We start from the raw sequence: 14401 nt of genomic DNA, 5'->3' as shown, positions 1-14401 counted from the left end.
TCAACCGAAGGACTTGTATACATGCATATAAGTACAATCAATGGGCACAAAACTCTGGGGAGGGACAGTATGTATAGGAGGGTGGGGGAATGTTAAAATATGTACACAGATAATAATTTAATTTAAAAAAAAAGAATAGAAAAATGTAAAAAAAAAAAAAAAAAAAAGACTGAATTATCTGGGTCATTTCAAAGAGAGGTTATGGGACTAAAACCAGGAGCTCTTAATGCTGTGACCTAAAATTGAAGTTATCCATAGGATGTAATAGACATTCTCAATAGTGTATATTTTGTCCTGAAGAGATATGATTTAGCTACTCATATCAGTGATTGGTGAGGTGGGAAAGTAAATAAATTTTCCAAGTTTAAAAAAAAATAAAAACAAACAATGACTGATTAATAAATAAATGAATGAGTAAAGATGAATTTGATACTGGCCCTCAAGTTGCTCACTAATTGCAGGTACTAGAACATACTAGCTAGTTTTCATATATACAATAGAACTTAGAACTAAAAATAACCTTAATAGTCACTTTATCCAGCGGTTCTTAAATTTTAGTGTTCTGAGAAAGGAAGTTGCATGTTCTTCCGATTGTAATCATGTATATCATGCCTACCAAGAGCCAAAATCTGACTGCCTTGGTTGTCAGGAAGCCCAAAGCGAAACCTAATGTAAGTATAAAAATAAAACTTCAGCTAGAAATCTCATCAATTACTGTGGCTGTTTATTGTATCTCCTGATATTTATTCCTGCTTTCATAGCCTTATTGCCTATGTCTTTCCCGATACTTAAGAACATGGATGCTCAGAAGCAAGAATGCGTAAGTTTCATTCATTACTAGCTGCATGATTTTAGGCAACTTACTTCTCTGTGTCTCAATTCCTTCTTCTATAAAATGTGACTAATAGCTCTTACATCATAGGGTTATTGTGAGGATAAAATTAGTTAATGTATGTGAAATGCTTAGGACGGTATATTATATGGTAAGTACCATAACGGGTTGGCAGGGTTTGCATTTTGAAAATAGGCCCATTATAAGTAAAAACATTTTCTTCTCCACTGCAACCTTTTCTTACTAAGGAAATCCTCTTTCCATTGAAAGTTATTTTTTTCATCTTGCTTACTCCTATCCTAAGCATAATGGTACCCAGGAGTGTCTGCAAATTAGAAACACTTAAGGAACTTCAAAACATACCAATATCTCCTAAAGTTTCTGACTCAATGGAATGGGGACTGGATGCCATTTTTAAAAAGATTCCCATATAATTCTCATGTTCAGCGAGGACTGAAAATTAGTATAGAAATGTCCTAATACCTGGTCTACTATTTCATATTAGCAGTTCTCAGAACCATACTCCTCTTCTGCTTTTGTCTAATTATTAAAAAATGATTGTATTGAGGTTATGTCACCACAATAAGTCTAGTTAAGATCTGTCACCATATATGGTGCCTAAGTATTTATAATGCAGGTATAGAGAGAAGTAGCTATTGGTCTGTAGATAACTCTGTGATGATTATAAAATCATGTGATCATAGCACCACAAAGTAACCATTTATATTGGCCCATTTGATAATGAGAAAGATAATACATTCTGACCTTCTGATCCGCAAGAAATAATTAGTGTGCATTACAGTGAGTTAATATAATTCTAGTCAAAAGAAAAGGGGGAAAAAAGGTACTTCCAATGAAAAGGTATTGCAGGTATCATTAACACTTTGAAAGACCCAGCCAGCATATGAATCAATGACACAACTCCATGGCACTAGGAGAGTCAGAATGCCAATGATGGACATCTTACCAAAGGCAGTAAGGTAACTTTTATGCCCTCCTGTTACCTCCCACATTGTCCTAGAAACTGAAATTCTACTTACTTAAATTCACAAGCTCCTCCATTAATATGCAAATACCTTGAAATTATTGGGATGGGTAAGAATTGTGAACTCAATCAATCAACCAGTCGTTGGGGTGGATAGGAATTCTTTATCTCTCTTTCTAACATCTAACCATAAGAAATGCACAACAGGTCTGAATATTATGGCACTAAACAAATTCAGTTCTTACTGAACTGCTCATTTAGAAATTCCCACAATTTCTCAACATCCACACTTACCATGATACATCACAGGAATAGTACCAGTGAAATTCAGCAAGTCTTTCTGTGAACTATCTTTGAAAACTGAAAGAGGAAAAAAAAAAAAAAAAAAAAAAAAAAAAAAAAAAAGCCTCAAAATGTGCAATCAGAAGTAGAAAGAGGAATCAAAGTCGACCCAGATAACGCACATACACATGTACAGAAACACATAATTTCTAAATACTATTATCCCATTATCTAGGAATGAGTAAAAATGTTGATAAATGAAAATTACTACATTTTTTTTTCCTTAGAAATCAGAGCAGATAGGTGAGTAAACACAGGAATTTGATACTGAAATCCCAAGTTCTAGGCCCACCTTCCCCACTTAGAAGCATGTGACTTTTGGTTACTTTAATCTCTTTGACCTTCAGTTTGATCATCCATAAAATAAAGATAATAAGATTGCATCATAAAGTTGTTATAAGGGTCTAATGATATAATATCAAAAGAAGTAAAGGATTATAAAATGTGAGGACATCTAAAAAAAAAAAACGTGAGGACATCTATACTAATAAAAGGGTAATATGCTAATTAGACAGAACATCTTCCAGATGTCCTTTCGGACAAAGCCACGGTGGCAGGGGCTGAGGCAGAGGTAGTTATGGGTGATCAGGCTGGCAGGGGGGAGCAGTTAAGGGATGAATAGGCTGGCAGGGGAGCAGTTAGGGGGCGATCAGCCAGCAGGCAGAGGCGGTTAGGGGCAATCAGGCAGGTGAGCAGTTAGGAGCCAGTGGTCCTAAATTGTGAGAGGGATGTCCTGCGAGATCTGGCCTAAACCCCCGAGGGGTCCAGGATTGGAGAGGGTATAGGCTGGGCTGAGGGACCTCCCCGCTTCGTGCACAAATTTCATGCACTGGGCCTCTAGTTGTTAACTAATTGTCACATGTAACAAAGCAGTTACAATCACTTTCAGAAATCAGGTTATAAGTTTTAGAATAAGAAAAAAAAAAGGTGTTAGCTTTATTTTTGAAAGTGACCTTTTAGAAAGATCAATAATTATTTTATTTTGTTTCTCTAATTACATTATTCTCAATCTTTATTCAATCTTCACATCCCTGAAATTTCATCAATAAGTAGGACACAATGATGGAGAATGAATGCCCTTATCTCTGAACTGAATACAGAAAAGACTACGTTTGGCTTCAAACTATCATACTGCCTTGGAATGTAGTCTTTTTAGTGCCTCAGTAACTATACTATTTAGGCACTGGAAGAAAAAATTCCAAGTAGATTCGATGATCAACTAGAAAGGGAAAAGAGGAAACCAAGCTGACAAAAACTCAAGGCCAAAAGTGTACTAGGTACAAATGTTTACCTTGAACTATATAAATGAAAGGTAACAATGGGTGAAGAGAACATTCTATAGCAAAAATTAAATTGGAAAGAGGTGTGGAAAAGGAACTGTTACTCGGGAATACAGGATAACCTAGAAATGTGGTAGAGAAACTATTGGTGTAAATATTTATTGTTTGATCAAATTATTCAAAAAGCCAAAATAAAAGTGTATAAGATGCTTGACTATCATTGTCTTCAACAATAAAATATACACTGATTACTTAACGCCTATAGCTTCAGAGTCTAATGGCACCATAGCACACTTTCTCTAGACAGAAGGCAGGAAAATAAGAAATAACTGGCATAGTAACTCTATTTAATAAAGAAACATATTATAAAAGGACAAGAAGTATTCAAGCAGAGGGCAAGACAAATATGGGTACAAACTCAACTCCATCTCTAACTAGCTATAATCTTGAGCAATTATTTAAACTCTCTGAGCCTTGGTTTCTTTATCCGAAAAATGAAGAAGATAATGCTTACCTCATAGCTTTAGTTCTAAAAAAAGAGATAAGCCAGAAAACTTAGATAAAACATTTGGAAGCACATCTGGCATTTAATAAGTAGCAGGTGTTGCATCTCTTATCCCAGGCATGTATACAACACCAAATAACTAGGTGCCAATTAAAAGATGCCAGTCACAGATGGGCCTGAATTTAATAATGTTTTCCACATATAAAATTAGCTATTCCTAAGAAACACTTCAATAACTCCTCAAAGATTCTAATATATAAATCTGAATTACATACATTTTCTTAACCCAAACTAATACAAATATAAAACATAGCAATATAGAATAAAGAAGTTTTTCAAAACTGTGTGTTTTGACTAATTCATGGATCCTGAAATTAATTTAGTGAGTTTCAATCAGTACTTGTTTTTAAAATGGAATGGAATAAATAGAAGAAAAAATGCCAAAGAGTCCACAGTATTTTAGTTATGTGTATATGGGTTCCTGATACAAAAATATATTTCCAAGTGCAGGCTGTGGTCAGAAATTTTTGAAAGATAGTAAATCAAAATGTTTCTTAGGTAGCTAGACTCTCTGTATTAAGTGAATAAGATCACTAAAACTTCAACCATGTATGTGGTAGGCAGAATAATGACCTCCAAAGATATTCAATACCCTAATCCTGGACCCTCTAAATATGCTAACCTTACTTGGAAAATAGATTTTTTTAGATATAATTAAGGACATGAGGTGGGAAATTATCCCATACTACTGGAAGGGACCTAATGGAATCACACTGGTCCTTAAAAGTAGAGGCACTTTCCTAGTTGTGGGTAGAGGGTAATCAGAGGACAGAGGATGGTGAGAGAGATGCAACATTGCTAAGTTTGAAGATGGAGGAAGGAGACCTGGAGCCAAAGAATGAGGATGACTTTAAGAAACTGAAAAAGGCAAGGAAATGGATTTTCTCCCAGAGCCTCCAAAAGGAACTAAGAACTGCCAACATTTTTAGTCCACACTTCTCATCTATAGTGGCCTGTGCTGCACTTCTGGCCTACAGAATTGTAAGATAGTAAATATATGTTGTTTTTTAAGTCATTAAATTTGTGCTAATTTGTATGACAGCAATAGAAAGTTAATATTAATTTAAATTTCCTCAGAAATCACAGGTCACAAAGTGTAGTTCAAAATCAGGGGATAAAAGAGAGAAATTATAATTTTGTAGCTCACTAGGAACAAATAACTAATAGTTTACATAAAGTAGCAAAAACTAGAGAATACAAATCTTACCATAGGTGTCCATGGAATATCTGAAATGTGGGAAAAACATATTTACATTCTTTAGTTCTTCCACAGTTAGATCCCTGAACTTGTACTGAAAAGAGAAAAATGAGCATGGGATAAGAATAAATCTATAGACAACAGAATAATTACAATCAACATTTAACTGAACACTTACTGTGTACGAGGCTCTGAGTTTTACAAACATGAATAGTATTTGATTTACAAACATGAATAGTAATAACAACCCTATAAATATAAAAATGAAAGCTAGAGAATACAAATAACCTGCTGAGTTAGTAAGTTAAGTAGGGAAGCCAGAGATGAAACCTAGGACCTGGGCCTTTAATCACTAAATCAAACTGCCTCCAAATACCTGCTGAAGGCTTAAGAAGTAGAACAGATGTATCTATCACTCCTGTCACCACTATTCAAGATCCACTCTTATTCTTGAATACCTCATTCATTCACTTGACACACCTTGAATTTCCCTTCCAACCCTCCTGGCACTGCATCTTGGGTTTCAAAGGGAGAACAGGAAAAAAAAAAAAAACAAAAAAAAAACACCATGCATGGGTTTGCAGTCAGGCTGAGTGAACTGTCTCCTCATTCATCCAGATGCGCTCCTAGAAACATGACATTGGTTGCCCTGTGGGCAAAATCATTTAATTTCTTTGAATATTTCTTATTTGCAAAGAGAAACAATACCTACCTTATAGACTTGTGTTTAAGGATTAAATAAAAGAAAAAGAAGTATGTTAAGAGTCTATCACCATTCCAAAAATGATTTTGAGAAAACATTTACATTTACAACAATCCAAATGTCTATCAATTGATGGGTAAAATGTAATATGTCCATAACATGGACTATTCAGTCATAAAAAATAAAGAACTGCTACAGCCTGGCAGGTGTGGCTCAGTGGTGGAGCATTGACGTGGGGAACCAGGAGCTCACAGTTTGATTCCTGGCTAGAGCATATATATGCCAGGGGTTGTGCGCTCGATCCCGGGGGGAAGTGGGGGCGTACAGGAGACAGGTGATCAATGATTCTCTCTCATCATTGATGTTTTTAATCTCTCTTTCCCCGTATCTTAAAAAAATTTTTTTTTATTATTATTATTTTTAATAATTACAACTAGAAAACTGAGAAGAGGGACTGCCTCAGACTATCCAATCATGGGGACTCAGAGAGCCTGAACCGGAAACTGGCTCTGGTCAAGCCCCAGAAATGTAGGTCAGACTTGTGGGTCAGCCCTGCGATCAACCTTTCAACGCTATGAGGATCTCTTCTAGGCCTTCAAGCCCCGTCTTCATTCCTAAATCTACTCGGGTCTCTCGTTTGCTGCAGTCACTGAGCACTTTCGATGCTGAGGCACAGCGCGAGGCGGCAGAGTTCAAAAGCAGGAGTAAGGGGTGTAAGTACACCAAGACCCCACGATGGGATCATCGATATTTCTGAAAGCAAGCAGAGAGAAAGGACTGCTTCTATCTTCCAGACACTGGCATCTGAGGCCGAGCGAACTTTGCAAGTCAAGAAAAAAGTGGAACAAGCCATTTCAGCAGAGAGAAAAGGGAGCGGCTCCAGGGACAGGCAGCTGCTATTATAGAAGCTATTTGAGACCAAGGGGCGCAAGGAGGTCTCATACCGCAGGAGGTTGGGGGCCTCGGAGCTGCGAGTGCAGTCAAGCCAGGCCCTGGGAGGGAGAGACCGGCGGCTCCTCCGAGGCCTCCCCGTTACCCCTCTCCCAGCAGCCGACTTCATGCCAGCGCCCCCTCCGCTCCAAGCTCTGCAACGAGCGGGGGACACGCCACTGCGGGGTAGCCCGTCCGGGGGTGAAAATGCCCTGAGACCCCTGCACCAGCCCAGCGGGCTGCCCGCACCTTGCCCAGCAGCCGTCTCAGACCCTCGCAGTCGAACTCCATCTCTAGGCGGGTTCCCGAGTCAGATTCCGCGGCCCCAGCCTCTCGACCTCCTTTCCCCACCGGCACCTGGACGGCTGCCGCCGAGGACCAAACTTCCCGGGAGGCGCGAGGCCCCGCCCCTTCCCGGGCTCGACACTCCACCCGCCTCCAACGCCCCAGACTCCGCGGAGGTTTAGGGAACTAGGACCCAGCATTGCTGGAAAGGAACTGGGGGAATATCTGTGAAGAGAGGACTAAGAGGGACCTGAGGACAAGCAGTCAAGGAGGTGGAAGAGAGTTTCTAGAAAGAGGTGTGAAATTCAGTAACGAAAAAGATCAAGAACGAATGTTGTGGTTGGATTTAGGAAGAAAGAGATCATGAAAAGTCAAAATCAAAATTTCAGGGACCTAGAAGGGGAAGGCAGCAGGAGCGTTGTGGTCGGAGAACTGGGAGATAGTGGCAGCCCTTGTGAGGAGAATAACGCATGGGGGAGAGGTTGCCTTCCCCCCGCCCCCCCGGGGGAGGGTACCATAACCATATTGGTGGTTGAGAAAAGCAAAAGCCAGGCGGGAAAAAAAAGAAAACGAAAACTTTGAAAATAGGAGTAGAGGTAGGTTGGTGGATTGGGCCACCTGGAGAAGAAGGGGAAGATATGCAATATGCTGGCTTTGTTTGGTCTCCTTGACTTGTGAGTTACCTGCTTTGTGTTCCTGGCTTGAACAGGAACACAAGATATTTTTTTAACTGTCAAGAGGTTGGGCTGTCAGTAGGGTGATTGTATTAATTGGAAGACCTAAAGGCAACAATGCTGTGACTCAATTAGGAGAAGGTTGAAAGACTGGAAGGAGAATTTGTTCATTCAACAAACTTTTGGTTTAGCATTGACTATGGGCTAAATATTTTTCTAGGTCTGATGATACAGAAGTGAACAAAATAAACAAAAACATCAGCTTTCCTAAGGCTGATGTTTTTATTCCTAGGAAAAAAGCAAAATAACAAATACAATAAATAAGTAAATTAGACTGCATGTTATAAAGTAATTTTGTGTTTTGGTAGGTCCCCTGGAGGGCTGAAACAATAAGCATTTCATAGAGGATATCCCAAGCAAAGTTCTAAAACAGGCATGAGCTTGGGAGGCTTGAAACAGTGAGGCGAGTATGGCTGGAGTAGAATGAAGTAAGAAGTGAGGAAGCAGAAGTAGGCTAATTCAGAGAAACAAGAGGGAGCTAAGGCAGTTATTCTTCCCGTGTGGTCCACAGACTTACAGCCTCAACTTGTTAAAAATACAAATTCTGAGACCCCACCTCAAACCTACAAAATCAGAACCTTAGGGGTAGGGTCCAGCCGTCTGTTGTAAGAAGCCTGGGTAATTCTAATGTAAGAAGAAAAAAAAAAAATCTGAGAACCAGTGTGAGTGCTTTGCACACAATTGTGACTGGCTTGTCAATGCTCTTCAGCCAGAGACCAGCAGGCACACACACACACTGAAACAAGTTGGGTTGATTACTCCTTGCAGGGAGGGAGTAGATGACAGTAGAGAACCATTGAGACAGCTTAGTAAAAATGTTGAAAAGAACCTTTTAGAGGATTTGCTTTTTGGGTGATTTGGGAGAGGGTTTAAGAAAGCAAAGCTCCACTTTGGGTTGGGTGGTAGCAGAAAGGACAATTCTATAATTGATTATCTCAAATATCCATAAGATGGGCAAACTAGAGTGATGATAAAGCTGTGACTGGTAAAAAGAAAAAGCACCAATCTCTCATATTTGCAGAGAAAAGAGGATGACCTTGTTTTTGCTTAGACAGAATGATGAAGTGGGCCTTGTTTTGTCCCATTTTTGTCATGGTCTGAATGACCCAACTGATGTTGGTTTTCTGTGAGATTGTTACACCTACAGGAGAATCACAACTCTGATGTGTGTGCCAAATAAGCTAACGACACTGAGACAGAGCTGGGTCAGACGAGTTTCAATGTCAGGGGCTGCTTTTCTATTTGTTAGGCTTTTACTCTGAAAGAGGAATCCTCAAGAGGGTTTTGAACAGAGGAATGATCTGACCTGACTTGTAGTGAGTATGAGTCATGTGACCAATGATGTCACAATGCCCTACTAGACTTCAACCTCTCTACTAGGGAGTTCTGGATCCCTTGGAGCCAAGGATTGGAACTGACATGTGAGACCTCTTCCAACTGAGGGTTTCTTGAGCATACTCCTTTGCCAAGATCTTGGTGAAAAGTCTTTCACTGTGCAATTGTGTCTTAGAAATTGTTTTATCATGATCGTGCTCGGCTGGATGCTTTTTGTTGGCTTTGCATGTTACATGGGCACATTTCCGGAGTTTATGGTAAGTAATGATTCTGCCTGCAAATTCCTGGTAGTCAATCCTGGCTACGACTAACTCTACGATCTGGGCTTTCTGGCCAAATGGGAAAGATAGTTGAGATCTCACCACTAATTTGAAGTCAGGATGTGATGGGAGCAAAGTTATTTCCCAGGCTACTTCCCATCCCAGTGGGACATCTTTAAATCCCCCTACCTTAGGTATTTAGCATTACTTATTTCAAAACATTATGGGATTAATAAGGGCTCTGCCAAAGATAGTGCCCCATTTCTGGATTCCAGGCCCAGTTGCTGATCAGGAGAGGGAAGGTAGGCCTTGGAGGGGACTTTTCAGCAGTCCTTCAATCTCATACAGAAGCAGTTACCTATTGGACCAATTAGTGGAGCCATGTCTGCCTTTAAATTTATTTCTGACTCAGACTCCAACTCTGAGGTGGAAAGAGAGGTGGCCTGTTCAGGAGAGCAAAGCCCGAAGGAGCAGCCAGGATTTGGATGAAGATCTACAACTGTGAGTGTGATCATATGTGTTGGGCTGAATTCCTACCCTTCTAAAGGACTTGGTAACACCCTGAAATCTCTGTGGAGAGTTTATATTCCTCTGGAGAATATGATGAGCTGTAGAAGGGGAAATGATTAGAGGTAGATGCAGGGAAACAAAATTTGGGGAGCACTGCTGAAGACAGCAGATCAAGGTTCAAAGATTTGATAATAATAACAGGCTAATATGCAAACTGACCCAACAGTGGAATGACTGGTCGCTATGATGTGCACTGACCAACAGAGGGTATATGCTCAATGCAGGAGCTGTACCTTGGTGGTCAGTGCACTCCCACATGGGGAGCATCACTCAGCCAGAAGCCAGGCTCATGGCTGTGCCTCCATAGCAGCATTAAGAATGACTGCCTCCTTAGGCCCACTCCCCACGGACATCCTCCAAGGACCCACGGACTGCAAGAGGGCGCAGGGCAGGCTGAGGGACCCTCCCCCACAAGTGCACAAATTTTGTGCACCGGGCCTCTAGTTTGATAACAACTCTGGTCTGTTTTGAAAAGGAAGGTATTAGTTTCGAAGACTGTTCCCATCTATTAACTTACAAACTCTATAGTAAATTAGACCAGCATTTTATGCCCCTTTTGGCAAATACTGAATTGGAGTTAAGGTGAATTTGGGTTAAGTCCTAACTTTGCAACTTACTAGCTATGTGACTTGGAAATTTTTAATTTTTGTGAGGTTCAGTTTCTTCATCTGTGCAATGGATATATCTCAGTATCTATTAGTTGGATTATATTTGGGAATTCATGTTAAGCATTTAATACAAAGCTTGCTAATTAGCTGTCAGTAAATGCTAACTTAAAAACTAAGCAAAATCATGAACAAGTCAACCAATCATGATCCAGATTTGCTTGTGGCAATGACCTCAACTGCCACACAGACCAACTTGTTTGTGAAGCAGGGATGTAAGCATAGATCTCTGGATTTAATAGCCCCTCAGACTCATCCTGCTAGATCAGCCTGCCTGTAGCAAGCATTAATAAGAGTGTCCTTTTAGCATCCCCTAGGTTTCTCATGTCCCACCCCATTTTATTCAGACTTGTTTTTTCAAGGATGTTACCACAGTTAAAGAAACTTAATAATGTACTGACTACAGGAGCAGGTTTTTTTTAAAAAATATATTTTTTATTGATTTTTTACAGGGAGGAAGAGAGAGGGACAGAGAGTTAGAAACATCGATGAGAATCATCGATCAGCTGCCTCTTGCACACTCCCTACTGGGGATGTGCCCATGCCCTTGACCGGAATTGAACCTGGGACCTTTCAGTCCACAGGCCGATGCTCTATCTACTGAGCCAAACCGGCAGGAGCAGGTTTTTTAGGCAGCTACTCTGAAGGCATGGATATCAAGTTTCAGCCAGCCAGAGATACTCTAAGAGCAAGGCATGATGGTAGTGCTTCCCCCCCTCCCTACTCTAAGAGCAAGGCATGATGGTAGTGCCCACCCCCTACTCTAAGAGCAAGGCATGATGGTAGTGCCCACCCCCTACTCTAAGAGCAAGGCATGATGGTAGTGCTTTTCCCCCCTACCCCCAGCCCCCTCGCTCCAGAATTCCTATGAGGGTATTGGCACAACACAGTCGCACCTCTGTGGGGGTGGGGATAAGAATGGAGGCCCTGGGTTCTTGTTTAGCTGAGCCACTGCCATACTGTGTTCCTGACAAAACCACTGAAATTATCCCATGCCTCAGTTTCTCCAGCTGTAAGTTGAGTATAATAGCCCATGTTCCTTCTTTTCCCTTCTGAGGGAAATTGTAAGGAGGTTTACCTTGCATGAAAGTTTAACTGTGCTATTTCACAAAATTCAAGATTTTTCAACCTGACCAGGTAGTTCAGTTGGTTAGATTCCCCCATCAGGACAAATACAAGCAACCAACCAATGAATGCATAAATAAATGGAACAACAAATTGATGTTTCTCTCTCTCCCTTCCTCTTTCTCTCTAAAAATCAATTAATTTCTAAAAAATGTTTTCTCCTTTGAATAGTCATAACAATATTACTTAAAGTAATTTTGCTTATAACATTTCTAGCCAATTAACCCTTTCAGTTAATCAGGGTATTTTTTGTTTTGTGTTTTTCTTAGGAATTTATTTTATTTTATTTTGGCATTTGACTGCATAAAACCAAATGTCAAAATATTGGCAGATGGTGAGTTAATAAAGATCTGGTGCCAGCTAGATCCCAACTGCATAGTCAGTCACCAGGGAACAGGGTCCTTCTGATAAGGGCTCTTTAGCCCCAACACATCTGGCATCCTGGCCAATCATCCCATACTCACCCCAAAGTCACAGGAGCTGATGTCACAATTGGTATCTGAGCCCTGCCCCTCAAAATGGCCATGGCAAGCCATTTCAATTCAAACAAGACCACAAAGCTCCTCCGTCAGGAGCTATCATGCTGGGCCATCCACCAACAGGCCTTGAATGAAGACATCCCAGTTCCCAGGACCCAGGGAATAGAACACACCTTTCCGAACCACCCATTTGCCCCTGCACACACCACCAGCTGAGCCAGAAGCCCACAATGATTGTTGTCTTATGGATGCTTCTCATTGCAGGAACAATGTGGAAGGGATATAAGTATCCCCCAGGAGGGGTAAGTGTGCCCTCAACTTTGTTCTCTGTTCCTCCTTTGAAATGTGTTTCCCCGGATCCGTGGTCGGCAAACAGCGGCTCGTGAGCCACATGTGGCTCTTTGGCCCCTTGAGTGTGGCTCTTCCGCAAAATACCACGGCCCAGTCTATTTTGAAGAAGTGGCGTTAGAAGTTGTTTAAGTTTAAAAAATGTCGCTCTCCAAAGAAATTTCAATCGTTGTACTGTTGATATTTGGCTCTGTTGACTAATGAGTTTGCCGACCACTGCGCCAGATAAATGAATTAAGCATCAAAATCCAACTCTAGTAACTTTAGAAAACAAATACCCTCTTGTTTATTTAAAAAAAAAGTTGGAAAAATCCCGTCTTTCATATGATCTTTTATACACATTTTCTTAAGAGATTATTTTTCAGTTTCATTCAAATAAACTGGCGGTGTAGTTGTCAAGATTTCTCAGGCCCAGTGTCAAAGCTGCCTGGCATGGGTGACCTAGTCTTGTTCTCATGGGACATTGTGTATGTCCAGTCTTCAATTCCGTTTCTTAGACGAGCCCACACGAACAACCCCACTTAGCTCTCCCTCAAGTAAACATGGGTTTGTAATGGTTCTGGTGGGACACGTCTCTCTCCTCTCTCCTCCTCTTGGACCTTGGATATTTGGCCTTTCTCTGCCTCGTCAGCTGCAATACTGCTAAGCCCCTTAGGCAACTGAGATCAGAGGCATTTGGTGACAGAGTTAGATGCAGCTACCCTCCATTGCAAGGAGGGCAATGACCTCAGCCCAGACTAAGCATGACCCACCTGACCTGCTTTTCTCCCTTCAGACCCCACTGGAAATAACCAACGATGACCCGGGTGAACCAATGCAGCTCTGAAGCTCTCCTGACCCACTGGCTGTACAGTTCCTGTTGGTTTCACATAAAGTAATTGCACATTATTTTTGTCACATTTTATGTAAAAAGTTGCCGCACTTCTTAAGATGAAAGACTTGGTATTGTTAGCTCGAAACAGGGAGATGGAGGCTGGGGAGGTAGTTGGGTGGATGGAAGTGGTTGGTTCCCCTCTGTTTCATAGTCCTGAAGATTGGTATTAAGACTAAGATGCCCAGTTCAATTTCTCCTCTATTCTGTATCCTTAAGGATAGAAATTCTCAAGAGCTCTTTAGACATATTTTCCAAGTAATGTCTTTTTCCTGGGTGCAGGATTGAAAATGTTAAAGGGCTAGAGATTGCAGCAACTTTAAGCTTATTGTTTGGAGGTATTTCTCTGTGGCCTTTCCACAACTATTACTAAGAACCCAAAGCTTCCACCTTGTGGGGAAAAGGACCTTTTTCATATTAGGTGTAAGATACTAAATTTTACATTATTTTAATTCTTACATTAACCAGAGTAGTAGCCTCATTTTACAAAATGGCAAAAATGAGGTTGAAAGCCTTAAGTACCTTACCAACCCATGCAGCCCCGTGCTGCAGTGAAGGTTAAAATCCTGGCCTTTTCCTTGGCATGCTTTTGTGCGTCAAGGAAAATGGTCAAACAAAAGACTGAGATATCTTAATTGCCTCATGGTTCAAATGTCTTCCTCATGGTTCTTTTTGCACTGACTGCTGCCAAAACAGGCAAGTGAAGAAACAAAAGCTGCTTAGACCTCAATATGATGCAGTTTGAGTTTATGAGACCAAGAATGGAACCCAAGTATAAGATCTATCCAATTAAGCTGGGTGTCTGAGCCCCAGGTTATTCCGAATAAGCCCTCTAGTGATTTGGAGCTTTTTGACCCTAAGCGGGGATGGGGAGGAACAGCTCTAACAGGAGTA

The 14401-nt window shown here is 40.8% G+C and overlaps 2 protein-coding genes and 1 non-coding gene across 11 annotated transcripts in view; 2 read left to right on the top strand and 1 right to left on the bottom strand.

Moving 5' to 3' along the window:
* UEVLD (UEV and lactate/malate dehyrogenase domains) overlaps positions 1 to 7530 on the bottom strand; it is a 30849-nt gene extending 23319 nt beyond the window's left edge. For 2 of the 9 annotated variants that reach the window (XM_036426741.2, XM_036426744.2), the window contains exons 1-3: positions 5212 to 5271; positions 3954 to 3968; positions 2112 to 2177 (exon numbers count right to left, since the gene is read on the bottom strand). In XM_036426741.2, coding sequence (XP_036282634.1) covers positions 2112 to 2121 — 10 coding nt within the window. In that variant the 5' untranslated portion in view covers positions 2122 to 2177; positions 3954 to 3968; positions 5212 to 5271. Of the gene's footprint in view, positions 1 to 2111; positions 2178 to 3953; positions 3969 to 5211; positions 5297 to 5682; positions 5852 to 7084 lie in introns of those variants that run through there. The other 7 variants (XR_004986117.2, XM_036426740.2, XM_036426738.2 and 4 more) reach the window with 7 other exon arrangements.
* On the top strand, positions 181 to 310 carry LOC118713835. Its single transcript, XR_004986397.1, has one exon. It is a non-coding gene; the product is annotated as a small nucleolar RNA SNORA25 (small nucleolar RNA).
* A 1377-nt stretch (positions 7531 to 8907) lies between the features above and the next one.
* Positions 8908 to 13524, top strand: SPTY2D1OS (SPTY2D1 opposite strand). The gene is given in 3 exon segments (XM_036426766.2): positions 8908 to 9446; positions 9862 to 9950; positions 13412 to 13524. Coding segments are annotated over 3 exon segments (261 nt in total). The 5' UTR covers positions 8908 to 9377; the 3' UTR covers positions 13515 to 13524.
* The last annotated feature ends 877 nt before the right edge of the window (positions 13525 to 14401 follow it).

The sequence above is a fragment of the Pipistrellus kuhlii genome, unplaced genomic scaffold, assembly GCF_014108245.1.
Source record: "Pipistrellus kuhlii isolate mPipKuh1 unplaced genomic scaffold, mPipKuh1.p scaffold_m20_p_9, whole genome shotgun sequence".
NCBI lineage: Eukaryota > Metazoa > Chordata > Mammalia > Chiroptera > Vespertilionidae > Pipistrellus > Pipistrellus kuhlii.
The sequence above is the reverse complement of the archived record's forward strand: the minus strand, read 5'-3'. Positions and strand labels throughout refer to the sequence as shown.